Source organism: Octopus bimaculoides, chromosome 1, assembly GCF_046866305.1.
Source record: "Octopus bimaculoides isolate indiv1 chromosome 1, ASM4686630v1, whole genome shotgun sequence".
Lineage (NCBI taxonomy): Eukaryota > Metazoa > Mollusca > Cephalopoda > Octopoda > Octopodidae > Octopus > Octopus bimaculoides.
The window spans coordinates 58,799,134-58,819,627 of NC_142928.1; the positions used below are offsets into that span (position 1 = coordinate 58,799,134).

Genomic DNA, 20,494 nt, shown 5'->3' on the forward strand with positions numbered 1-20,494 from the left:
CTTCGCAAGCTGAGTTTCGTGTCCAATGAGGGAGACGACGTTGGCATGGGTTCCAGTCGTCCAATTTAACTCGATTTCGATTTCACTTGCTTCAACAGGTCTTCGCAAGTGGAAGTTTAGTGTCCAATTTAACTCGATTTCGATTTCACTTGCCTCAACAGGTCTTCGCAAGTGGAGTTTAGTGTCCAATTTAACTCGATTTCGATTTCACTTGCCTCAACAGGTCTTCGCAAGTGGAGTTTAGTGTTGTAAAAGTTTGATAGTTGTAATAGAGACTTTAGTCTCTCGCTATCACCTTTTAACAGCATTATGAATGAAGAGACATCAGAACAATTAACAATGTAATAAAAAGGTTTTATTTATGATGATACTTGGTTATACAAATTCCTGTCATTCAGCTTAGCAGCCGCTGATTAAATTATAGTTGGTAGTGGAAGGTTAAGGGCTTCCTTGATGCCTTCCAGAGAACAGTGTAAAAGTGCTGCGTGGTGTCGTCATGTAGAAGGTCTGAGCTCAACTCACTAAGATAATGAAACTAACGGTTTAAGTACGAGTTTTACTACGCATGCGCAACTCGAGGGGCTTCCGATGGTGAAGTCCCCTGCGCATGCGCAGAAATGTACTTCCTCAATGGCGGCTATAATTTCGCGCCACTACAGTGTCCAATGAAGGAAGGAACGTACGCATAAGTGGACTGGCTGGGCCTTAGAGTTAGGTCTCACTTGGCTTGCCGGGTCTTCTCACGCACAGCATATTTCCAATTGGCAGAGTTTCTGCAGCTGGATGCCCTTCCTAACGCCAACCACTCAGAGAGTGTAGTGGGTGCTTTTACGTGCCACGGGCACGAAGGCCAGTCAAGCGGCACCGGCAACGGCCACGCTCAAAATGGTGTATTCTATGTGCCACCCGCACAAGAGCCAATCCAGGGGCACTGGCAACGATCTCTACGAAGGCCAGTCAGGCGGTACTGGCAACGGCCACGCTCAAAATGGTGTATTTTATGTGCCACCCGCACAAGAGCCAGTCCAGGGGCACTGGCAACGATCATATATATATATATATATATATATATATTTATCATAACTGGTAAGGTGGTAGGGGTTCACTACCCCGCTTGCAATTTATATTGGGTGGAGGTTGCATCGAATAACCAGCTGGAGGAGGTGTTCTCCTGGGGTTAAAAATAGCAGTTGTATCGGTTCCTACAGAACAGCTATGTTTAAGTGGTAATAAACATTACTTCTCGGTATAGTTACTGTGTTATTGCTTTCATCTCTTATAGAGATTTTCTAACTAGCTAATTCGTACACACACACACGAGGATCAGTCAAAAATTACACGCACTCTTGTTTCTGTAATTTATTAAAACAAAAGCGGAGAACGGTCCACATGCTTGCTTATTCCATCAGAGAAGAATGTTTACAGCTCGTCACAGTCATTTATGCACTTCTGCAACTATAACTACCTAGTAAAGGATGTTTCAGCGTTCCAAAGAGGTAATAGTGGGAAGGAACAAGATCTAAATTGTATGCAGTGTGTTCCAACAAATCAAAACCCATTTTTGTAATAGTTTCAAAGGTGTGGGCGGCTATATGGGGGTGTGCGTTGTCAAGCAACAAAAACACTTGCTTTGACAGTAGACCTTGGCGTTTAGTGTGAATTACTGGTTTCAGTTTGTTGGTCAGCATTTCACTGTAACCTTTACTGGTAACTGTAGACCCCTTTTCCAGGTAATGTTTCAGGATAGGCCCTTCTGCACCCACTAAAAACAGGTAGCAGCACTTTTTCTGCAGAAGGTCAAGTCTTGAATTTCTTTTTCGCCCTCGATCCACTCATTAACATTTCTATGTGGTAGAGCCCTGTTCTCGAATTGTACTGTAGCCTGCGATGAATTTCAAGCCAGAGAAATTGGAGTACTGGTCTCTGTTTTTCCCTTAATGCAGACCGCCAGCGAAGTGGCCAACATAAAGGAAGCTTTAGCGAAAGTGCGGATAATTTTTGACTTCTCCTCGTATATATATATGTAGTGGATCCAGTAGGCATGAAGTGGATTCGATTCATCATAGCGAAATTTAAATTAACACTTCAACAGAAATTTTCTCACAGTAAAACAATAGTTTTTCTGTGATAGCAGTTTTACATTTGCCAGATTGCCTTAACTAGGCTGAAATAAAATCTTCACCACTTGATCTTTCTAACCTCTTCTATTTCACCAAAAGCTAGAATTAAGATAACAAGTACCATCAACTAAATCCATTGTTCTCAAAATATGTTTATCCTTCTGGATAGTTATAAAAGCAAGAACCCCAAGCAAAAATCAGTTAATCACTTGGTGACAACTGAGTTAGCTCGTGACAACTCAATCAGTTAGTTAATGAATGACAAACTCGAGTCAGAGACAGCTACCATCATTTAGGAAAATCATGATCCAAAGCAAGGCAGCTACTAAAGACAATGGTCAAATGGAGAAATGAAATTTATTGTCAGCAGCTACGAGACCCAACTTCCCACACTCTCTCACTTTCACTAACTCATTTTGTCTTCTTTGCACAATACCATATCTACTACAAAACAAACACACAGGCCGAAATTTACTTTTTTACTTCACACGCCCGAGGATTTTATCACCTGCCTGTCAAGACAAGGTATATTCGATGTAACGGTAAATAAATATTTTCTTCACAACTTCAATCACTGTTCTTTCATCTTTATATAATGGCTATCAATGAAGAACCAATCCTTACACGCTGATTACAACTCCGACATTCCATCCTACTGTGTATCGACTATCATCGTATCGACGTTTATCATATTATTGTTTATCAGTTAATATCTTCCGTTACATATATGTGTGTGTATGTATGTAGTCCACCTAAGCACTAGATACAACAATTTCTTTCATATATATAAATGGTGGCAGGAAAGAATCTGTCCATAGAAAACTGCCTAACTGTCATGGATAAGTGAACGTTGAATGATAATATAGATTTAAACTGGCACTCCATCGAATACGACAACTAGGGTCCTAGTTGAACCGATCAACGAAACAGCCTGCTTGTGAAATTACCAGGCAAGTGGCTGAGTACGTCACAGGCAAGCAAACCCTTATCGTCGTTCTCAGAGATCCGGAGTGACACAGAATATAACACGGTTGGCCCTTTGAAATACGGGTACTTTGCGAAGACCAAAGTTTCATTATGCAGGAAAATAGACAGGACTTTACTCCGTTCAGGAAAATGATCCTGCCAATATATAGAAAAGAAATAAGTAGAAATACCATATAGTGTAATTCAGTGTAAGCTGTGGAAACACAAGAGAGGCACTGCAATCAAAGGAAGGTAAACGGAGGAAATAGACTTAGCGTTTATTACTCTTGCCCATTGTACACAAAGAATACATGGAAAGTGTGTGTGTGTATGATGGACAGAAGATTACGTGTATGTAATTTGTATGTCAAGTATTTAGCTCCATTGAGTACGCAATGTAACTTTTTTTTATCGTCTTAACGATCTCCTAGTCTTGCTTGTCAATTTCAATGTTTCTTTCGACATCAACTTCTTTCATTTCTCCTCCCCTTCAGTTGCATTTAACTCACACCTACCTACCATTAAAGTTTTATAAAGTTGCTCCGACAACTAACAACTGATGTCAATAGTTTGTTCCATACTTCAGCAACTCTTAGCGTGAAAAAGTGTTTCCGAAAGTCATGGGAACTGCGCTGTTTTCTGACTTTGTAAACATGTCCACGGGTGTTAAACAGGTGGAATTTGAAAAGGTGCTCAGAGTTATTGTTAGTAAGATGGTTAATAATTTTATGGGTGTCTGCCAAGTCAGTTGCCAGACGTCGGAGTTTCAATGTATCCATGTCCAGGGAAGTAAGGCGTTCAGAGTATGGCAAAAGCCTGATGGAGGTTATTCTCTTGGTTGCATGTCGCTGAACGGTTTCCAGTCGATTAATATGTAAGTTGTACGTCTGTCTGTCTGTATGTATGTATGTACGTACGTATGTATCTTATACTTCTCTGGATTTTACCTCTGGATTTTTGTTAAGCATATCGCCGACCATCTCGGACCTTCATCAGCTCCTCTGTGAGGCTCCAAGTTCTGAGATCACCCATCACGATATTATCCTATAGCTTTCTGGGTCTGTCTCTCCAAGCTCAATTCATATTAAGTCATCAGTACTTTTTTTATATAATTATCTTCATCCATACCCGTCACATGTTCGTACCAACGCGGTCTTCTGTCTTGCAAATTACATCTGATTCTTTTTATAACCCAACTTTTCTCTCAACATATTTGACTTTGTCAACCAATGATGTCAAATCCTTCCATCTATAACCATCCCGCCCCTCTCTCAGGCATTTCGTATCTAGGATAACACCATACAATGTATCTTCTCCTTCCTAAGAAAGTATTATGTAATTTAAGGAATATTTACCTGTTATTTCTAGCAATTCGAGTGACCACTACAGTAGATGAAAACTGCTTTTCAAAAACGAAATCAATAGCAGTAATCTCCCTTGCCTTCAATCGTTAATGTCGGTTCCTCTTTAGAACATGTTAGAAGCTTGAATGTTATATCATCAGGAAATATACGCATTCATAATGTAATTATTCCGTATTATCCATTAAATCTTTAACTGTAAGTATTTATACATTCTCTTTATATCAATTTACGACGTTTAAAAGTAAAGTAGTTTAAAGTGCACATGTTATTTCACTGAAACTAACGCCGTACCTCAAATTCATTGTTTGCTGAACAAACTTGCGAAAAGCAACGCGTTATATCTTGCCATCTCTTCTTTTCCCAATACAGCGAATTTTTGTGTGTGGAATATGATACAAAGCACTCTTGTTCAGACCCCAATGCTTAAACAAAATTATATTCATCGGTTTAACATGTGACATGACAAGGAAGAAAAATCGACACAAGGACTTGAAAGTATTCCAGTTATTAGTCCCGAAGGGTTGAAACCAAAGTTGACCTTGGTGGAATGTGAACACTGATCCGAGAGAGCCAGGACAAATACCGCAAGCTGTTCTCTCCGATTATCTAAAGACACCTTCAAATGTAATTCTCTACCTTAATATACGATTCATTCACTATGTTATTAGTCAAGGCAATTTGTTCCCCTATCATTTTTGTCAATGGGCCACTTGAAGATTTTTACCAAAATTTTTCACCACTCACTGTCTTATTCTTATTGGGTACTTTATTTTTATCCACGTAAGAGGAATGAAAAGCAAGGTCTTTTCCAGCGAGATTTGGATGTAAAGATGCATAGAATTTTGTCCAGTAGCTACTTATTCTACCATCCACAACCTCAGTAATGAAAACTTTGATTTCTAACTTGACACTAGGCCACAATTTTACGGTTAGAGGTATAGTCGCTCAAATAGATTCCAATACACAACTAATACTTGTTTTATCGATATGGGAAGGATAAAAGCCAAAGTTGATCCCAGCAGAACTTTCGGCACTATCATGCTATTAGCTGTCAGAAGTGAAAGTGCTCACTGCTAGTGAAGTGTCTGTCTGTCTGCCTGTCTGTTGCTGGCCTGTCGATTCTTTGGCTACTGACAGCTAATACCATGACTGGCCGGAGCGAGCTATTAGCTTACTTACTTACTGATATCTATCTACTATCTATCTATCTATCAATCACTCGTCCACCTTATTAGAAAACACAAATTTAATATAAAAACATATTTCCTGAAATTGCAAATTATTTAAAATATAAAAATATAATTTTCAACAGAGAGAATTTATCAAAATAGAAAACAAATGAAGTTTGAAGTTTAAAAATAATAGGATCGACCACTCACGACTAGCTAGCGCGGACGCGAGTACCCTTATACTTTGTGTTGTGTTTTCAAACGCATGGATATAGGTGTCAAATTTGTTCCAATAACTTTCGAGTAATAGATAGATAGATAGAGAGAGAGAGAGAGAGAGAGACAGACATAGCTCGCTCCGGCCAGTCATGGTATTAGCTGTCAGTAGCCAAAGAATCGACAGGCCAGCAACAGGCAGGCAGACAGACAGACAGATACTTCACTAGCAGTGAGCACTTTCACTTCTGACAGCTAATAGCATGATAGTGCCGAACTTTCAATACTTCTCAAGACTTGAAAACGAAAGAGTGTAGTGAAAAATATGTAGTAAAAGGTTACAATACCTTTTGATGATTGTCCAGCAAAGCCAAAACAAGATGATTAACAAAAGAATGTATCACTTAAGATAGACAATTCTTTCGTTATAGAATATTACATTGTCATCTTTCCAAATCACTTTTCAATTTGTATTTAGTGTAATCTCTTCCACTTTTCTAATTCCACATGTAAAAGCAGCTAATCTTAAATAACATAAAAGCACAGTATTCTTTTTAACTGCTACTTCAAATAAGTATTTTTTTCCTTGTATGTATATTTTCATTTTATATGCATGTCCACAAGTAGTAGCAATATTGAATTTAAAAAAGTGGCCAAAGTTGTTGATGGTAGATAATCTTGTGAGCGTCTACTAAGTCATACTCCAGTAAAACTTCCAGGAGTTATACATCAATGGGTATGAACTAATGAGTGTTCCCTCAGATCATATGTCACTGTTTAAAAAGAGGGAAGTACACACATTAGATAATTAATGTTGTCCTATATATTTCCCAAAAATGTAGAGGATGCTATGGTTGGAATACCTTTGATCATCAGTTTTTCCCATCAATTTGAACCTAGAGCTAAACAACAACATTAGTGCACAATAAGCAATAAAGCAATTAAGAGTATGAAGACCGGGAAAGCCCCCGGCCCATCAGGAATCACTGCAGAGATGCTCAAAATATCTGGCAGTGTTGGCTATAGCCTAGTCACCCGTATTACGAACCAGGTGATACACGAAGGAGTCATACCCAATGACTGGTGTAGCAGCATCATAGTCAACTGCTACAAAGGTAAAGGTGACGCTTTAGATACAAATAATTACAGAGGCATCAAGCTGCTAGATCAGGTTATGAAAGTTACAGAGAGGGTCATAGCCCAACTAATTAGGGAGCGAATCAATTTAGATGAGATGCAGTTTGGGTTCGTGCCAGGTAAAAGCACTACTGATGCCTTATTTCTAGTGAGACAGTTGCAGGAGAAATACCTAGCTAAGGATAAACCTCTGTACCTGGCTTTCGTTGACATGGAGAAAGCCTTTGACAGGGTCCCCCGATCCCTTATCTGGTGGTCAATGAGGAAACTTGGGATAGAAGAATGCTTAGTGAGAGCTGTGCAAGCCATGTACAGAGATGCTGCCAGTAAGGTGAGGGTTGGAAATGAGTACAGCAATGAATTCCGGGTAGAGGTAGGGGTCCACCAAGGTTCCGTCCTCAGCCCCCTCTTATTTACCATAGTCCTCCAGGCAATCACAGAGGAGTTCAAGACAGGTTGCCCCTGGGAGCTCCTCTATGCTGATGACCTTGTCCTAATTGCGGAGTCACTATCAGAACTAGTGGAGAAGTTTCAGGTGTGGAAGCAAGGTCTAGAATTGAAGGGCCTTAGAGTCAACCTAGCTAAAACCAAAATCCTAATAAGTAGGAAGGTAGATAAAACACAAACCCCTTCAGGTAGATGGCCCTGCTCAGTATGTAGAAAAGGAGTAGGTAGTAACTCTATAAGATGTACCCGGTGCAAGCTATGGACACATAAGAGGTGCAGCAACATCAAAGGCAGGTTAACTAGCAAGTTAGTTTTTGTTTGTGGCAGTTGTTCAGGTGCAATAAAGACTGCAAACAAACAGGAAACAACTTCTATCTCATTCCAGGGTGAAAAACTAGAGGTAGTCGATAGCTTCCGCTATCTGGGTGACCAAGTTAGTAGTGGGGGTGGGTGCGCTGAAAGTGTAGCTGCTAGAATAAGAATAGCCTGGGCAAAGTTTAGAGAGCTCTTACCCCTGCTGGCGACAAAGGGACTCTCACTCAGAGTAAAAGGCAGACTGTATGACGCATGCGTACGAACAACCATGCTACATGGCAGTGAAACATGGGCTGTAACTGCTGAGGACATGCGTAAGCTCGCAAGGAATGAAGCCAGTATGCTCCGTTGGATGTGTAATGTCAATGTGAATACCCGTCAGAGTGTAAGTATCTTGAGAGAAAAGCTGAACATTAGAAGCATCAGTTGTGGCGTGCAAGAGAGACGATTGCGCTGGTATGGACATGTGGTGAGAATGGAGGAGGATAGCTGCGTGAAAAAGTGCCACACCCTAACAGTTGAGGGAACCCGTGGAAGAGGTAGGCCCAGGAAGACCTGGGCTGAGGTGGTGAGGCAAGACCTTCGTACATTGGGCCTCACCGAGGCGATGACTACTGACCGAGACCTTTGGAAATGTGCTGTGCGTGAGAAGACCCGGCAAGCCAAGTAAGATCGTTGCCAGTGCCCCTGGACTGGTTCTTGTGCGGGTGGCACATGAGATGCACCATTTTGAGCGTGGCCGTTGCCAGTACCGCCTGACTGGCTCCTGTAGGATTTTCGAGCGAGATCGTTGCCAGTGCCCCTGGACTGGCTTGTGCGGGTGGCACATAAAAGACACCATTCTGAGCGTGGCCGTTTTCGTGCGGGTGACACGTAAAAGCACCCACTACACTCTCTGAGTGGTTGGCGTTAGGAAGGGCATCCAGCTGTAGAAACTCTGCCAAATCAGACTGGAGCCTGGTGTTGCCATCCAGTTTCACCAGTCCTCAGTCAAATCGTCCAACCCATGCTAGCATGGAAAGCGGACGTTAAACGATGATGATGATGATGATGAAGCACTTTATCTTTATAGCATTGAAAACTATGCAAATATCAAAATTAAAATATTGGGGGCACCAGATCACAAGTTTCCAAGACAAGTTTATAATTAAATGATTATGTTTGGTATTTTATCTTATAAGGCTTATTTTATCTTATAAAGCAGCATTTGAACTCCCAAACATAGAGTAGTGGGACTGAATACCTTTCTCCTAACTCATTAATTTTAGTAAAATAAATTTAAATTATTTTAAGAATACAAAAGAGAAAATTACTCAATAAATCCAAACCTTTCCAAGTGTTGTATCATTTATTGGTAACTTACTAAAATTGATATTCTCTTTCTAAATTTTTTTTTTTCAGATTGTTATTTATATATGGAATTTAAAAAAAGTGTCTTGTATCACAATGAATGAAACTAAAATAGGCAAAGAACCATCTTCGCATGATATCAGCAATTTCAATTTTGTTATTGATCATGTCATCAATCACAAAGTGAAACAAAATGACAAGTTTATTCCACTGGGTGGAATACCTCAACTTACTAGACCACAGGAAGAAATTATGATTAGCCGTATGTTTGAAAGTTGTATTTTCAAATCAGGCATAAGCTGTGTTTTAGGTGAGTAAATATAATTTTATTTTCATATTCATAATCAAGCAGTATGTTTTGTTTGAACATGTGTATGTGGCTTATTTGAGTGTTATCTAGTATGCTTCTGTGTGAGGAAGTGCCACTCCCTAACTGTAGAAGGAACCTATGGAAGAGGTAGAATCAGGAAGACATGAGATGAGGTGGTGAAGCATGACCATCGAACATTGAGCCTCACAAAGGCAATGATAGGAGATGGAGACTTTTGAAGATATGCTGTGATTGAGAAGACCTAGCAACTAAAGTGAGATCGCAGCCATGGCCAATGCTAGTGTTGCATGTCTGGCCCATTTAAGAGTACCCCTGATGCATCAGGCGATATGATATGCTTGAGAAGACTTGTTGAGTCAAGTAAAACCAAAATCGTAGCTGTGGCCAGTGCCCCCTGACTGGTTCCCATTCTGGTGGCATATAAAATGCATCATCCAAACTTGGTTGATGCCAGTGACCCCTGACTGGCTCCTGTGCCAGTGGCATGTAAAAAGCACCATCCAAACGTGGCCGATGCCAGTACCCCCTGACTGGCTCTTGTGCTGGTGGCACATAAAAAGCACTATCCGAATGTGATCGATACCAGGACCGCCTGACTGGTCCACATGCCTGTGGCACGTAAAAAGCACCTATCCAAATGTGATCAATGCCAGGCCCACCTGACTGGCTCCTGTACCAGTGGCACTTATAAGGCACCCACTACACTCTCGGAGTGGTTGGTGTTAGGAAGGGCATCCAGCTGTAGAAACACTGCCAGATCAGATTGGAGCCTGGTGCAGCCACTGGCTCTCCAGACCTCAGTCAAACCGTCAAATGCATGCCAGCATGGAAAACGGACGTTAAACGACGATGATGATGATGTTTTAATACACTGTACTGTATCCTTTTTGTTTCTCAAATAAGAGAGAAGTGTACATGACTGGATTTGAATCCACAATCCCAGAGGACAAAATTTGGTAGCTACCCCACTGAGCTAAAAAAAAAATATATAATTATGGGATGTACAACCTTAATGACTTGGGCTATCAATTCACTTCTTCCATTTCCCACACTTAGATTCTTGACAATATGCCATATCATATCCAAGACTAGAAGCTGGTTTATTTTTGAGTTCAGATATGAAGGTGACTTTGTCAAAAAGATTAAACCATGCATCCAAAATGTGAAGTTGACAAAACAACTTTATCCATGTCACTAATTCTATAACAGTACTGTAGAATAAGTGCTGGACTGTACCAGAACTGTGCACTTGAGTTATGCAAATAACACAATTTTACATTGAGGAAATTTGAAATGAAATTGAAAGAAAGTTTGGGAAACAAAAATTCATGTGTAAATTTAGTTTTTGAAACTAATCTTTTCCTGTGGATTTAGGCTAGCAGGTTATCAAAAGTTATTCAAGTAAATATGTATCAACTGTAGAAATGGACAAGTGTAATGAACTTTTAGATGTTTCCAGTTATCAACATGTTGTGATTAGATACTGTTAAACAATATAGAAATGATAGCAATGAAGCCATAAAAACCATGCCAGAGCAGACAGTGGAGCTTGGTACATTCCTCTGGCTTACCAGCTCCTATCAAACCACCCAGTCTATGCTTGCATGAACACAGATGTTAAATGATGATGATGGTGATGAGATTAGTTTAATAGTATTGACAACATACCAGAGCCTGAGTTTTAAGTTGTTGATGTTATATAGACTCAGATAAGCCCTGATTGAGCAAATCTGTTATTAAAAGTATTAAAGCCCAAATCATCAAATTTTTTTGCATATCAAATACTACAGAGTCCAATGTGTCTTTTTTCTTAAGACTAAGGTATTATTTGTGAGAGATCAGATTATTATTTCAAGCAGGTTGAGTGACCATGTAAAGGCTGGCTCCCTCTTTAGTTCATATTTAGAGAAGGTCATGATTCAAAGCATTAAGTACTAAGAGAAAAGATAAGAGTTAAGGATAAATTTCTAGAGGAAATCTGCATGAATTTTAGAGTGCACTGTTAATTCTCTTTATTATTTAATTTTCAAAGGCTGCATGATGGCAGAATTATTAGCACACTGGGCAAAATGCTTAGCAGCATTTCTTCCAACTTCATATTCTGAGTTACAATGCTGCAGAGGTTGATTTTGTCTTTCATCCTTTTAGGGTTCAACAAAAATAAGTGCCAGTTGACTACTGGGGTCAATGTAATTGACGAGCCGCTCCCGCCTTTATAATTTCAGGCCTTGTGCCTGTAGTTGAAAGAATTATTCAGTTTTCTACAGAGCCTAATCAATTTTCATGAATCATTCACAGATATCTTTCTCATAGATTTATTCATCAGACCACAGCATCTGGTGTGTTATTAATGTAAATTATTTTGTGTTTTGCATCTGTCTCATGACAGATTCAATGGGAAAGAGGCAACTGAGATATCTTTTTTTTCATTTCTAAGGTTTTGCACTTGGTGGTGCTTTTGGTCTATTTACTGCTGGTATTGACCCAATGTCAACTATGAGCACAGAAACTCCAACTACTAAATTGGTACTAAAAGAAATGAAGGCACGCACACTTTCATATGGAAAAAACTTTGCATTGGTGGGTGCTATGTTTGCAGGTACTGAATGCACTTTAGAAACAGTAAGTATGTTTTCATATTGCCATACAATGTTATATCATTTTCATTTTTACGTTTGTTTAGGTGGATGGAACTTCAAAATTATCTCACTCTATTTTTCACTTTGGTAAAAGATTTCATTTAAAGACTCAGTTCTAATTCAGCCTACTTCTACTCTACTGATTATATTCCATAAATAAATAAGTGATTGTAGGTGCAGACATGACCATGTGGTTAAGAAGCTTGCTTCCCAACTATTTGGTTTTGGGTTTAGTCCCACTGTGCAGCACCTTGAACAAGTGTCTTCTAATATAGTTCCAGGCTGACCAAAGCCTTGTGAGAGAATCTGGTTGACAGAAACTGAAAGAAGTCTGTTGTGTGTGTGTTTGTGTGCCCCTTATCTTGACATCATGTGATGGATGTAAATTAAGCATCACCATCTTACAAGTGATGAATTTCTGTGAAAAATGTCTGTCCATGGGGAAATATTATCTTGCTTGGAAACAGGTGAAGATTGGCATCAGGAAAGGCATCTAACTATAGAAAATCTGCTTCAATGAATTCCATCTGACCTATGCAAACATGGAAAAATTGGGCATTGAAATGATGGTGGTGAAATGATAATGATGATGATGATTGTTAACATAGTTTTCTTCATTTATTTATGTTGCAACATTATTTGAAAATCTTAATCTCACTTCAGTTCTGTCTCTTAAATGTCACATCCCCTCAACTGTGCATGGGTTTCTTTTTATTTTACACATTTAAAGACTAAAGAAACTATATAGAATTATATTAGTAATCTAGTCAGTTCATTGAACTTGTGTTTGCATAGAAAAAGACAGCCTTAAAAGAAGATTGTATATGGCTACTCATTCAGTTGCACCAACTTTTTTACTCTTCTAATACCTTACTTTCGTAGCTGTTGTCATCAAGCCTTTAGTATTAACACTTAATGATTCTTTCAATCTTATCTATCTTTAAGAAACTTTAACAGTGCTAGCAGAGTGGCCAACTTTCTCAAATTTAAGCATATTTTATTACCATTTTGAATTTGAATAACTTATATAAAATTTACATTCACATTACTTTTATTCTGTTCATACACCTTTGTTTCAATCACTCATAAACAGTTTACACATTGATTACTTATCAAATGATTATATATATATATATATATATATATATATATATATATATATATATATATATACTTAGCTCTACACACAGTTATCAAATGATATCTCAGTGTTGTCAACTTTGCAAGCTCAAGTCAGACTTCAGTATCATCAATAAAGCCTGCAGTTATAGATCTGCTTTGTGGTTTCAATGATATTTGATAGTGTCTGCCTCCCTCAGTGATTCCTACAGGGACTGTATTTGTAGATATTCAGTGATATTTGATGACATTTGCTGCAAGTGTTTCAGTCTATTTTTATATTACTCTGTAGTGGGACACACACTGCTTAAATGAATACAATTGTGTAATATTAAATGGGAATTATAGTGTTGTACATTAAATGTGGTGAACTAATATTTAAAACAAGCAGAATGTGAACTTGGTAAAATAATAGTTATTAACAAGAGTTGGAAGAAAGATACATGCTTCTATAAATCACTCACACTGAAATGGAATGCTTATTATGAAATTGGACAGTATTCTATATGCAATAACATAACAAGTCCTTGTCCTTTTACATGGGCATTGCAATCAGGAAAGACAGGAGCCTAAAACCACTATTAAGTACAGAAAGTCTCTTATGAAAGTCTTAAACCCCTCTTATGGAAATGTTTCCATTTTCTTAAGAAAGATCATTAATTTATAAGCAGCAATTTGTACTTATTTTGAAACTTCTTCTGTACTGTTTTTTGTCTGTTGTTCCTTTTGCCTCATGATTAGATGTCATTGAAATTAAGTAAACATCTGCTTTCTCCTCAGTATTGTTCAATGCTTTAGATCAATTAACACTGTTTATCCCACATTACTTTGGAAGTCTCTAAAGGCAGGTGCCTTTCTCTACCTGTCTTCAATCATGCACAGAGGAAACCAACATAATATCTCAACATCAAAGTGGCTTCTTAAGTCAAACAAGACTATTCTGATAGTTTTGGAAGGAAAATCAATGGCATTGTCAGTTTTATGATGTCATCATCATCATTTAATGTCCATTGTCCATGCTATATTTAACATAAAATGGCTGGTTTTGACTAATAATGAGTAGCATATTTTAACTTCGTAGAAATGGGGCCAGTTCTTCACCGGACCTTCACTGAATGCAACAGAATAAATTTTATGGATACTTTCTCTTTTATTCTCTTTTACTTGTTTCAATCATTTGACTGTGGCCATGCTGAAGCATTGCCTTTAGTCGAGCAAATCGCCCCCAGGACTTATTTCTTGTAAGCCTAGTACTTATTCTATCGGTCTCTTTTACCGAACTGCTATGTTACGGGGACGTAAACACACCAGCATCGGTTGTCAAGCGATGTTGGGGGGGATAAACACAGACACACATACATACATATATATATATATATATAGTGTAGTATATTGCCACTTAAGTGTGGCTGACCCCTAGGCGTGGATGTTACTGTTGCTTTTAGCCCCAGGAGGACATCTCCTCCAGCTGGCTTATCGACACACTACTGTGTCCCTTGGCAAACAGGACACAGTAGTGTGTCGATAAGCCAGCTGGAGGAGATGTCCTCCTGGGGCTAAAAACAACAGTAACATCCACCCCTAGGGGTCAGCCACACTTAAGTGGCAATATACTACACTTTATCGTGCAGTTACTGTTAATACTTCATTTAGAGAATTAACATTGCTTATATATATATATATATATATATATATATATATATATATATACATATACATGACAGGCTCCTTTCAGTTTCCGTCTACCAAATCCACTCTCAAGGCTTTGGTCGGCCCGAGGCTATAGTAGAAGACACTTGCCCAAGGTGCCACGCAGTGGGAATGAACCCAGAACCATGTGGTTGGTAAGCAAGCTACTTACCACACAGCCACTCCTGTAATTGTAGGAAACCTAAGATTATTTCACTACATTTTCTGAAAATATTTCATGTTTGTATATTCTTTCTACTTATGCTAATGACTGAATATAATTTAGTGAAAATATTTTATTCCTATAGATCAGAGGCAAAACAGAATTACTAAATGGTACATTATCTGGTGGTATTGTTGGGGGTGTACTAGGACTTCGTGGTAAGTTATCAGTAAATTATTTAATAATTCTTTAAATTTTCATTGTATTTGTTTGTAACGAGGTGTAGTCTTTTGAATACATCATGGATATATTATAATTGTCATGTTTCTCTTTAACCCTTTTGTTACCACATTTCTGTTGAAATACTTTGCCTTTGTTTCAATTAATTTTGAAAATAATGAAGAATTTTGTCATTATTAAGCTAGTGTGTGGAACGTATTTTAACACGAAAGTTTGAATAAAGGTTTCAACTAAGATCACTTTGCAAAAGCAAATTTGTATCATAGAACCAAGGGCAGTCTCAGGCAGGTTGGTATCAAAATAGTTAAAGAAATAAGTTTATAAATGATTTGATATATCTAATTCAATAGTTAGCAAACCACTTTTGTTCTGTACTATTTTTAAAACTTCTCATTTGGAAAACATAAGCACTATATAATAGAGACTGACTACTTGTTCACTTGAATGTTTTTCATCCAATGATGTGCTGCATACAGTGGATACACATACTTAACACATATTGAACCTTTACTCTAGATTTTATTTTTTATTGTACATTGCCAATTAAAACATGCCCTTTTTTAAAAAATTATTTTCAGTTAACTCATTAATTAATTAAGCAATTCCTTGATTGATCAGATACTTTTGTTACAAACTGTATTCCTTGTATTTTTTCCACAATAGTTATAGTTTGGATTGTGTGTAGCTTGTATGTGAAATTATGTGTGTTCATGTGCATGCACATTTGTGTGTGTCAGTGTTTGGTTCCATAGTCTTAAACTTATAAATTTCCTCCCCTCCAACTCAGGGCTATCTACCTATAATTTAAAATATTGACACCTTTGTAAATGATATTAAATAACCAAGTACTTACTGCATATTGATAATTTTTCTTTCCAATATAAATGAAAAGGTGATTTTACTAATTTTAAAAATTCTATTTGCCATGCACACTATACATAAACTGATGTTTCTACATTCATCAAAAGAAATCTATTAATTGTGTCTGGGGAGAGTCATTTTCTTTTTGTGCCTTATAATTTAACACACTCACCATGTTAAATTATAAGGCATAAAAAGAAAATGACTCTCCCCAGACACAATAGAATATGCTTCAACACACGAACTTACATAAAGAATCTTGCAAACCAAATCCAAAAACAAAATCTATTAATATTAATCTCTTTGCAAATATTGTCACTAATCGCTCATTTCATATTAACAAGATACAGTAACTCAGAAATATTCTGTGGGACTTAGTTATTCCCACTTGTAGAACCAGAGCCAATTCTTTGGTTGAATGTCTTGTTATTATATGTCTTTGTCTTGTTGATATAACACAGTTCTTGTTATTATATGTCTTTGTCTTGTTGATATAACACAGTTCTTGTTATTATATGTCTTTGTCTTGTTGATATAACACAGTTCTTGTTAGAATATGCTATATATTTGTGCATAACATCATTTTTAATGAATTATGTAACATTAATCTGTGCACAAGCTATTAGTTCTGTATGATTGCTGATTTGTTTTTAGGATATTTTTGGCTTAAACACTGACTTGTAAAATCATTTATTTGTATTTGGTAATATTATATGATTGTTTTATATTTGCTTTACTGATTTCTGATTATTTGTTTTTAATTTCAGCTGGTCTGAAAGCTGGAGTATTTGGTGCACTTGGTTTTGCTGCATTTTCTACAGCCATTGATTATTACTTACGTCACTAAATCTTGCCAAAGCAAAGCTTCTATTGTTGTTGGTTTGTTTTTGACACTTCTACCCACTCCATACTTTGAGAGTCCACCCTGACACCTCATCACCACTATCTTTCTCTCTCTCTTTCCTGCTCCACCCATGTCACTCCAACTCTCTCTTCTATAATATGAGTAGTCAAATAGCTCCCCTATAGGAAGAAATATGCTCTGTGATGGCCCCTTCTCATACATTAACCACTCATCTCCTAGCATAAAACCACTTCCCTCTCTACTATAGCCCCACTCCGCCAAAGGGAAACTTAGTCTTGCAAGTTGCTTGGTGACATAACTAGTGTTGGCATTCAATATATGCTGCAAAGTGGTTGGAAGGGTATCTGGCTGTAAAAACCATACCAAAGCAGACATTGGAGTTTGATGTAATCTCAGAACCATTTGATCTTGTCAATCCATCCAACCCATGCAAGCATGGAACATGGACATTAAATGATGATGGTGATGATGAGGAGGAGAAGGATGACTTTATCTTTGAATTAGTCAATCAAACATTAAAAAAGTCATTCAAACATTATAAATATTTACCTTTCTTGTAAACGTATTTCAGATTGTGTGTGGAAAGATGCTCAGATATAAAACCCTACTACTATTGTATATACACTTCTTAAACCATGTACATTTTATTGGTACCAAATGTGCCAAAGAAAATTCACATAAGGAAAAAAATAAACACTAAAATACTGATGGTAGGTCTTCAGTTTATTTAATTTGTTGTTTATGAAATTCATATTAAATTTATCATAAAGTTGTTGTTTGTTGTTTATATATTTTTTAGCACAAGTTGTAGGAGTTGAAAAATGGTATTTCTCTCTCATATTAGCAGTTTATAAGGTCTGTTCAGAGTTGCCTCTCTTAGGTATGTCCCATCAATAATAGCTAAGAGCTAGAAACCTCGATGTCAAGGAATCCTGATAGATGGTGATACTGAACAGATATGGTGTTTTTACACCTTTTTACACTCTGAGGTATTTGGGTAAATCCTTATGCCAGCCACATCAGGCTCAAATCTTAAACTAGTTTTATGTTCAAACCAGTCAAATCTGGCCTCTCAGGTTGACCCTACAATGTCATTCTAAAGATAAACAATCACATCATCAAAATCTTGAAGCTATGAGATAATGCATGATCAATTTAAAACAATGAGTAAATACGTTTTATATTTGACAAAGTAATCTGAATGCTAAAGGGTTTAATGAGAAGTAAGCAAGCACTGCCTCGAGTCCTAAGACTCAAAGGGCAAGTTACCTAGTTTCCATAGTAACTGAGATCATAGCATTCCCACTGAATGGGATACCTGTCCATTACAGGGTTTCTCACTATGCAGCTGAATGAAATGAAGTGTTTTACTTAACACAATGCACCACTCAGTCTGGGAATTGAAACTGTAACCTTGCTATTATGAATGCAACACTATAACTACTTGGTCACACACTTTCACATTAAATGAGAAACATGTACTAAATATTCTCTCAGTTGCAGTTTGATTTTGGAGTAGTCTGCTTTGTTTCAATTCTAAATTGTAACCATTTCTCATCATTTGCTGTCCTCAAGAGCATGAGCAATGTAAAAATCACTAAAAATCAGAACATCACACATTCTTATTTTCCTTCCACTAATTTTAAATTAAAACAACTATGTTCAGAAATAGATCACAACCACTTTAATTTGATTTTCTGTCAAAGTACAGCTAGAAATCTTAATTTTAATATTGAATTTTGTCTTGTTACTTGTACATTATACAATGTTTACTATATATGTTTATATGTGAGAAATTATGATGTGAGATATGGCATTTCATATCCATGTTTTATAAGGCATTCACACTACATGTGTTTTGATGCATTTTGTTACAAGACAAATGTTCATAGAATGATATTAAAATTGAATGATATTAAAATTGTACATATGTACACATTTGTTCATTGTGTGGAACAAGTTTATTTAATCGAGTCACATTTACTGTACATTTCAGAATAGCTGTTGCCTTTCCTCTTTAAAAAAAAAAGAGAAAAAATCAATAGAGCATCAAACAAAACACTCTGAGGTATTTGGGTAAATCCTTAATGTTCTGAGTTCAAATTCTATCTAGGTTTGCTCAGTATGGCCATTGTTCAATGACTGAAAATAGTAAAGGAATATCAGAGTTCATAGTCTAGCAAGCTGCATAGCCACCCCACAAGTGCTGGGGGAATGAAAAAAGGTTCCCAGTATACTATGTAAAGTGGTTATAGGTGTACATATAAATTCATTTGATAGTGTTTGAATAAAGTAAACATTTATGATATGATTTTAATGAACTTTATTAACAATACACATCTATAATATCCACAGAATGGCTTCTTGAGACAATCATTACTACCATTTTGGTAATGTACCTATTCTTATTCATGAATCTTGTATATGCCCAGCTGAAATGTGGAACCTTACGATTTATATTCTTGTATCCATGAATAGCTGTAATGCTTTTATCTAATAGCCTGGCAAATAACAAGATCATTTGCATATAATTTGCTCACCAGTCTCACCAATTTCTCATTTGGTGACTGTTTAGCATAGCTTTTGGCACTGTCTTGACTTCTTTTATATTTCCAACACATGAAACTTTCTCTCTGCACTATGATTTCTTTTTCCATATTTAGTAAAAATGCAACTTAAAGCCAGCCTCATTTCTTGATCATATCCCTTCAGTGTTCATGGTTTACTTTTTTTGTAACCATATACTTCTGGAAATACAGTGAATTTTTTCAGCATTTCTGCCAACTAATCAGTGCACAAACAAGTAAAAAGGTTCAGGTAGAGATGAGCAATTTAACATGTTTTGTTATAGTGGTGTTTATCTTCTAGCAAAATTGAATTCTCCATAAATGACTGTATTTGTTTTAATTCATGCAATCAACTTATATTTGTTTACAACAGGGATGTCAAATATATGGCTCTCGGCTATATTTAATCTAAGTTCCTGGCTCATTTTTTAAAAAATATTCTGTAAAATATACAGCACTAGTATGCATTCAAAGTTGGAGCCTAGTTACAAGCACAATTATGGTTCCAATTATTCAAATTAGAGCACCTCACAGATTCTTTTATTTCAACCAATGAGAAAGCTTATAAATACATACACTAAAACATGCAACCTATTTCCTCAAATGGATTCTAGTGATATTGAAAGGTTTTCCTGTTGAAATAGGTCTAACTTTCTACCAAGCATTTGTTGTATCCAGATCTTGTTGCATTCATTTGGACAATATTTTAACTCCATTCTCACTCTAAGATCTCTTACTTAATAGGATTATATATATATATATATATATACCATGTGGGTGAGTTTTTCCTTGCATATCTCTACATACAAATTTTGCTAACAACTCATATTCTTTCTTGTTAATAAAGTTATAATGTACATAGACTCCTGCAGCCTACATTATGTTTTTCGAAGTAATGATTGTCTCTACCAGTCTGCAAGATCTAGTTTTTGCTTC

General features: G+C 37.0%; 1 protein-coding gene across 7 annotated transcripts; it reads left to right on the top strand.

Annotated features, from left to right (window-relative positions):
• Positions 1 to 1,635: 1,635 nt before the first annotated feature.
• Positions 1,636 to 17,763, top strand: LOC106881380 (mitochondrial import inner membrane translocase subunit Tim22). 7 transcript variants are annotated; one of them, XM_089351767.1, is made up of 6 exons: positions 3,071 to 3,338; positions 4,820 to 5,074; positions 9,136 to 9,394; positions 11,853 to 12,037; positions 15,171 to 15,243; positions 16,894 to 17,763. In XM_089351767.1, the coding sequence occupies exons 3-6, from the start codon at positions 9,181 to 9,183 to the stop codon at positions 16,971 to 16,973; spliced, it is 552 nt and encodes a 183-aa protein (XP_089207893.1). In that variant the 5' UTR covers positions 3,071 to 3,338; positions 4,820 to 5,074; positions 9,136 to 9,180; the 3' UTR covers positions 16,974 to 17,763. The 7 variants fall into 7 exon arrangements, with proteins under 7 accessions (XP_014787237.1, XP_089207895.1, XP_089207893.1 ...); XM_014931748.3 differs by lacking the exon at positions 3,071 to 3,338 and adding an exon at positions 4,532 to 4,645; XM_089351768.1 differs by lacking the exon at positions 3,071 to 3,338 and adding an exon at positions 4,532 to 4,610.
• Positions 17,764 to 20,494: the final 2,731 nt, after the last annotated feature.

Coding starts and splice junctions, on each gene's coding strand:
- LOC106881380 (XM_014931751.3), top strand. CDS start 9,181: ATGAATGAAACTAAAATAGGCAAAGAACCATCTTCGCATGATATCAGC. Junction 12,038..15,170: donor CTGAATGCACTTTAGAAACA/GTAAGTATGTTT, acceptor TTATTCCTATAG/ATCAGAGGCAAAACAGAATT. Junction 15,244..16,893: donor GGGTGTACTAGGACTTCGTG/GTAAGTTATCAG, acceptor TTTTAATTTCAG/CTGGTCTGAAAGCTGGAGTA.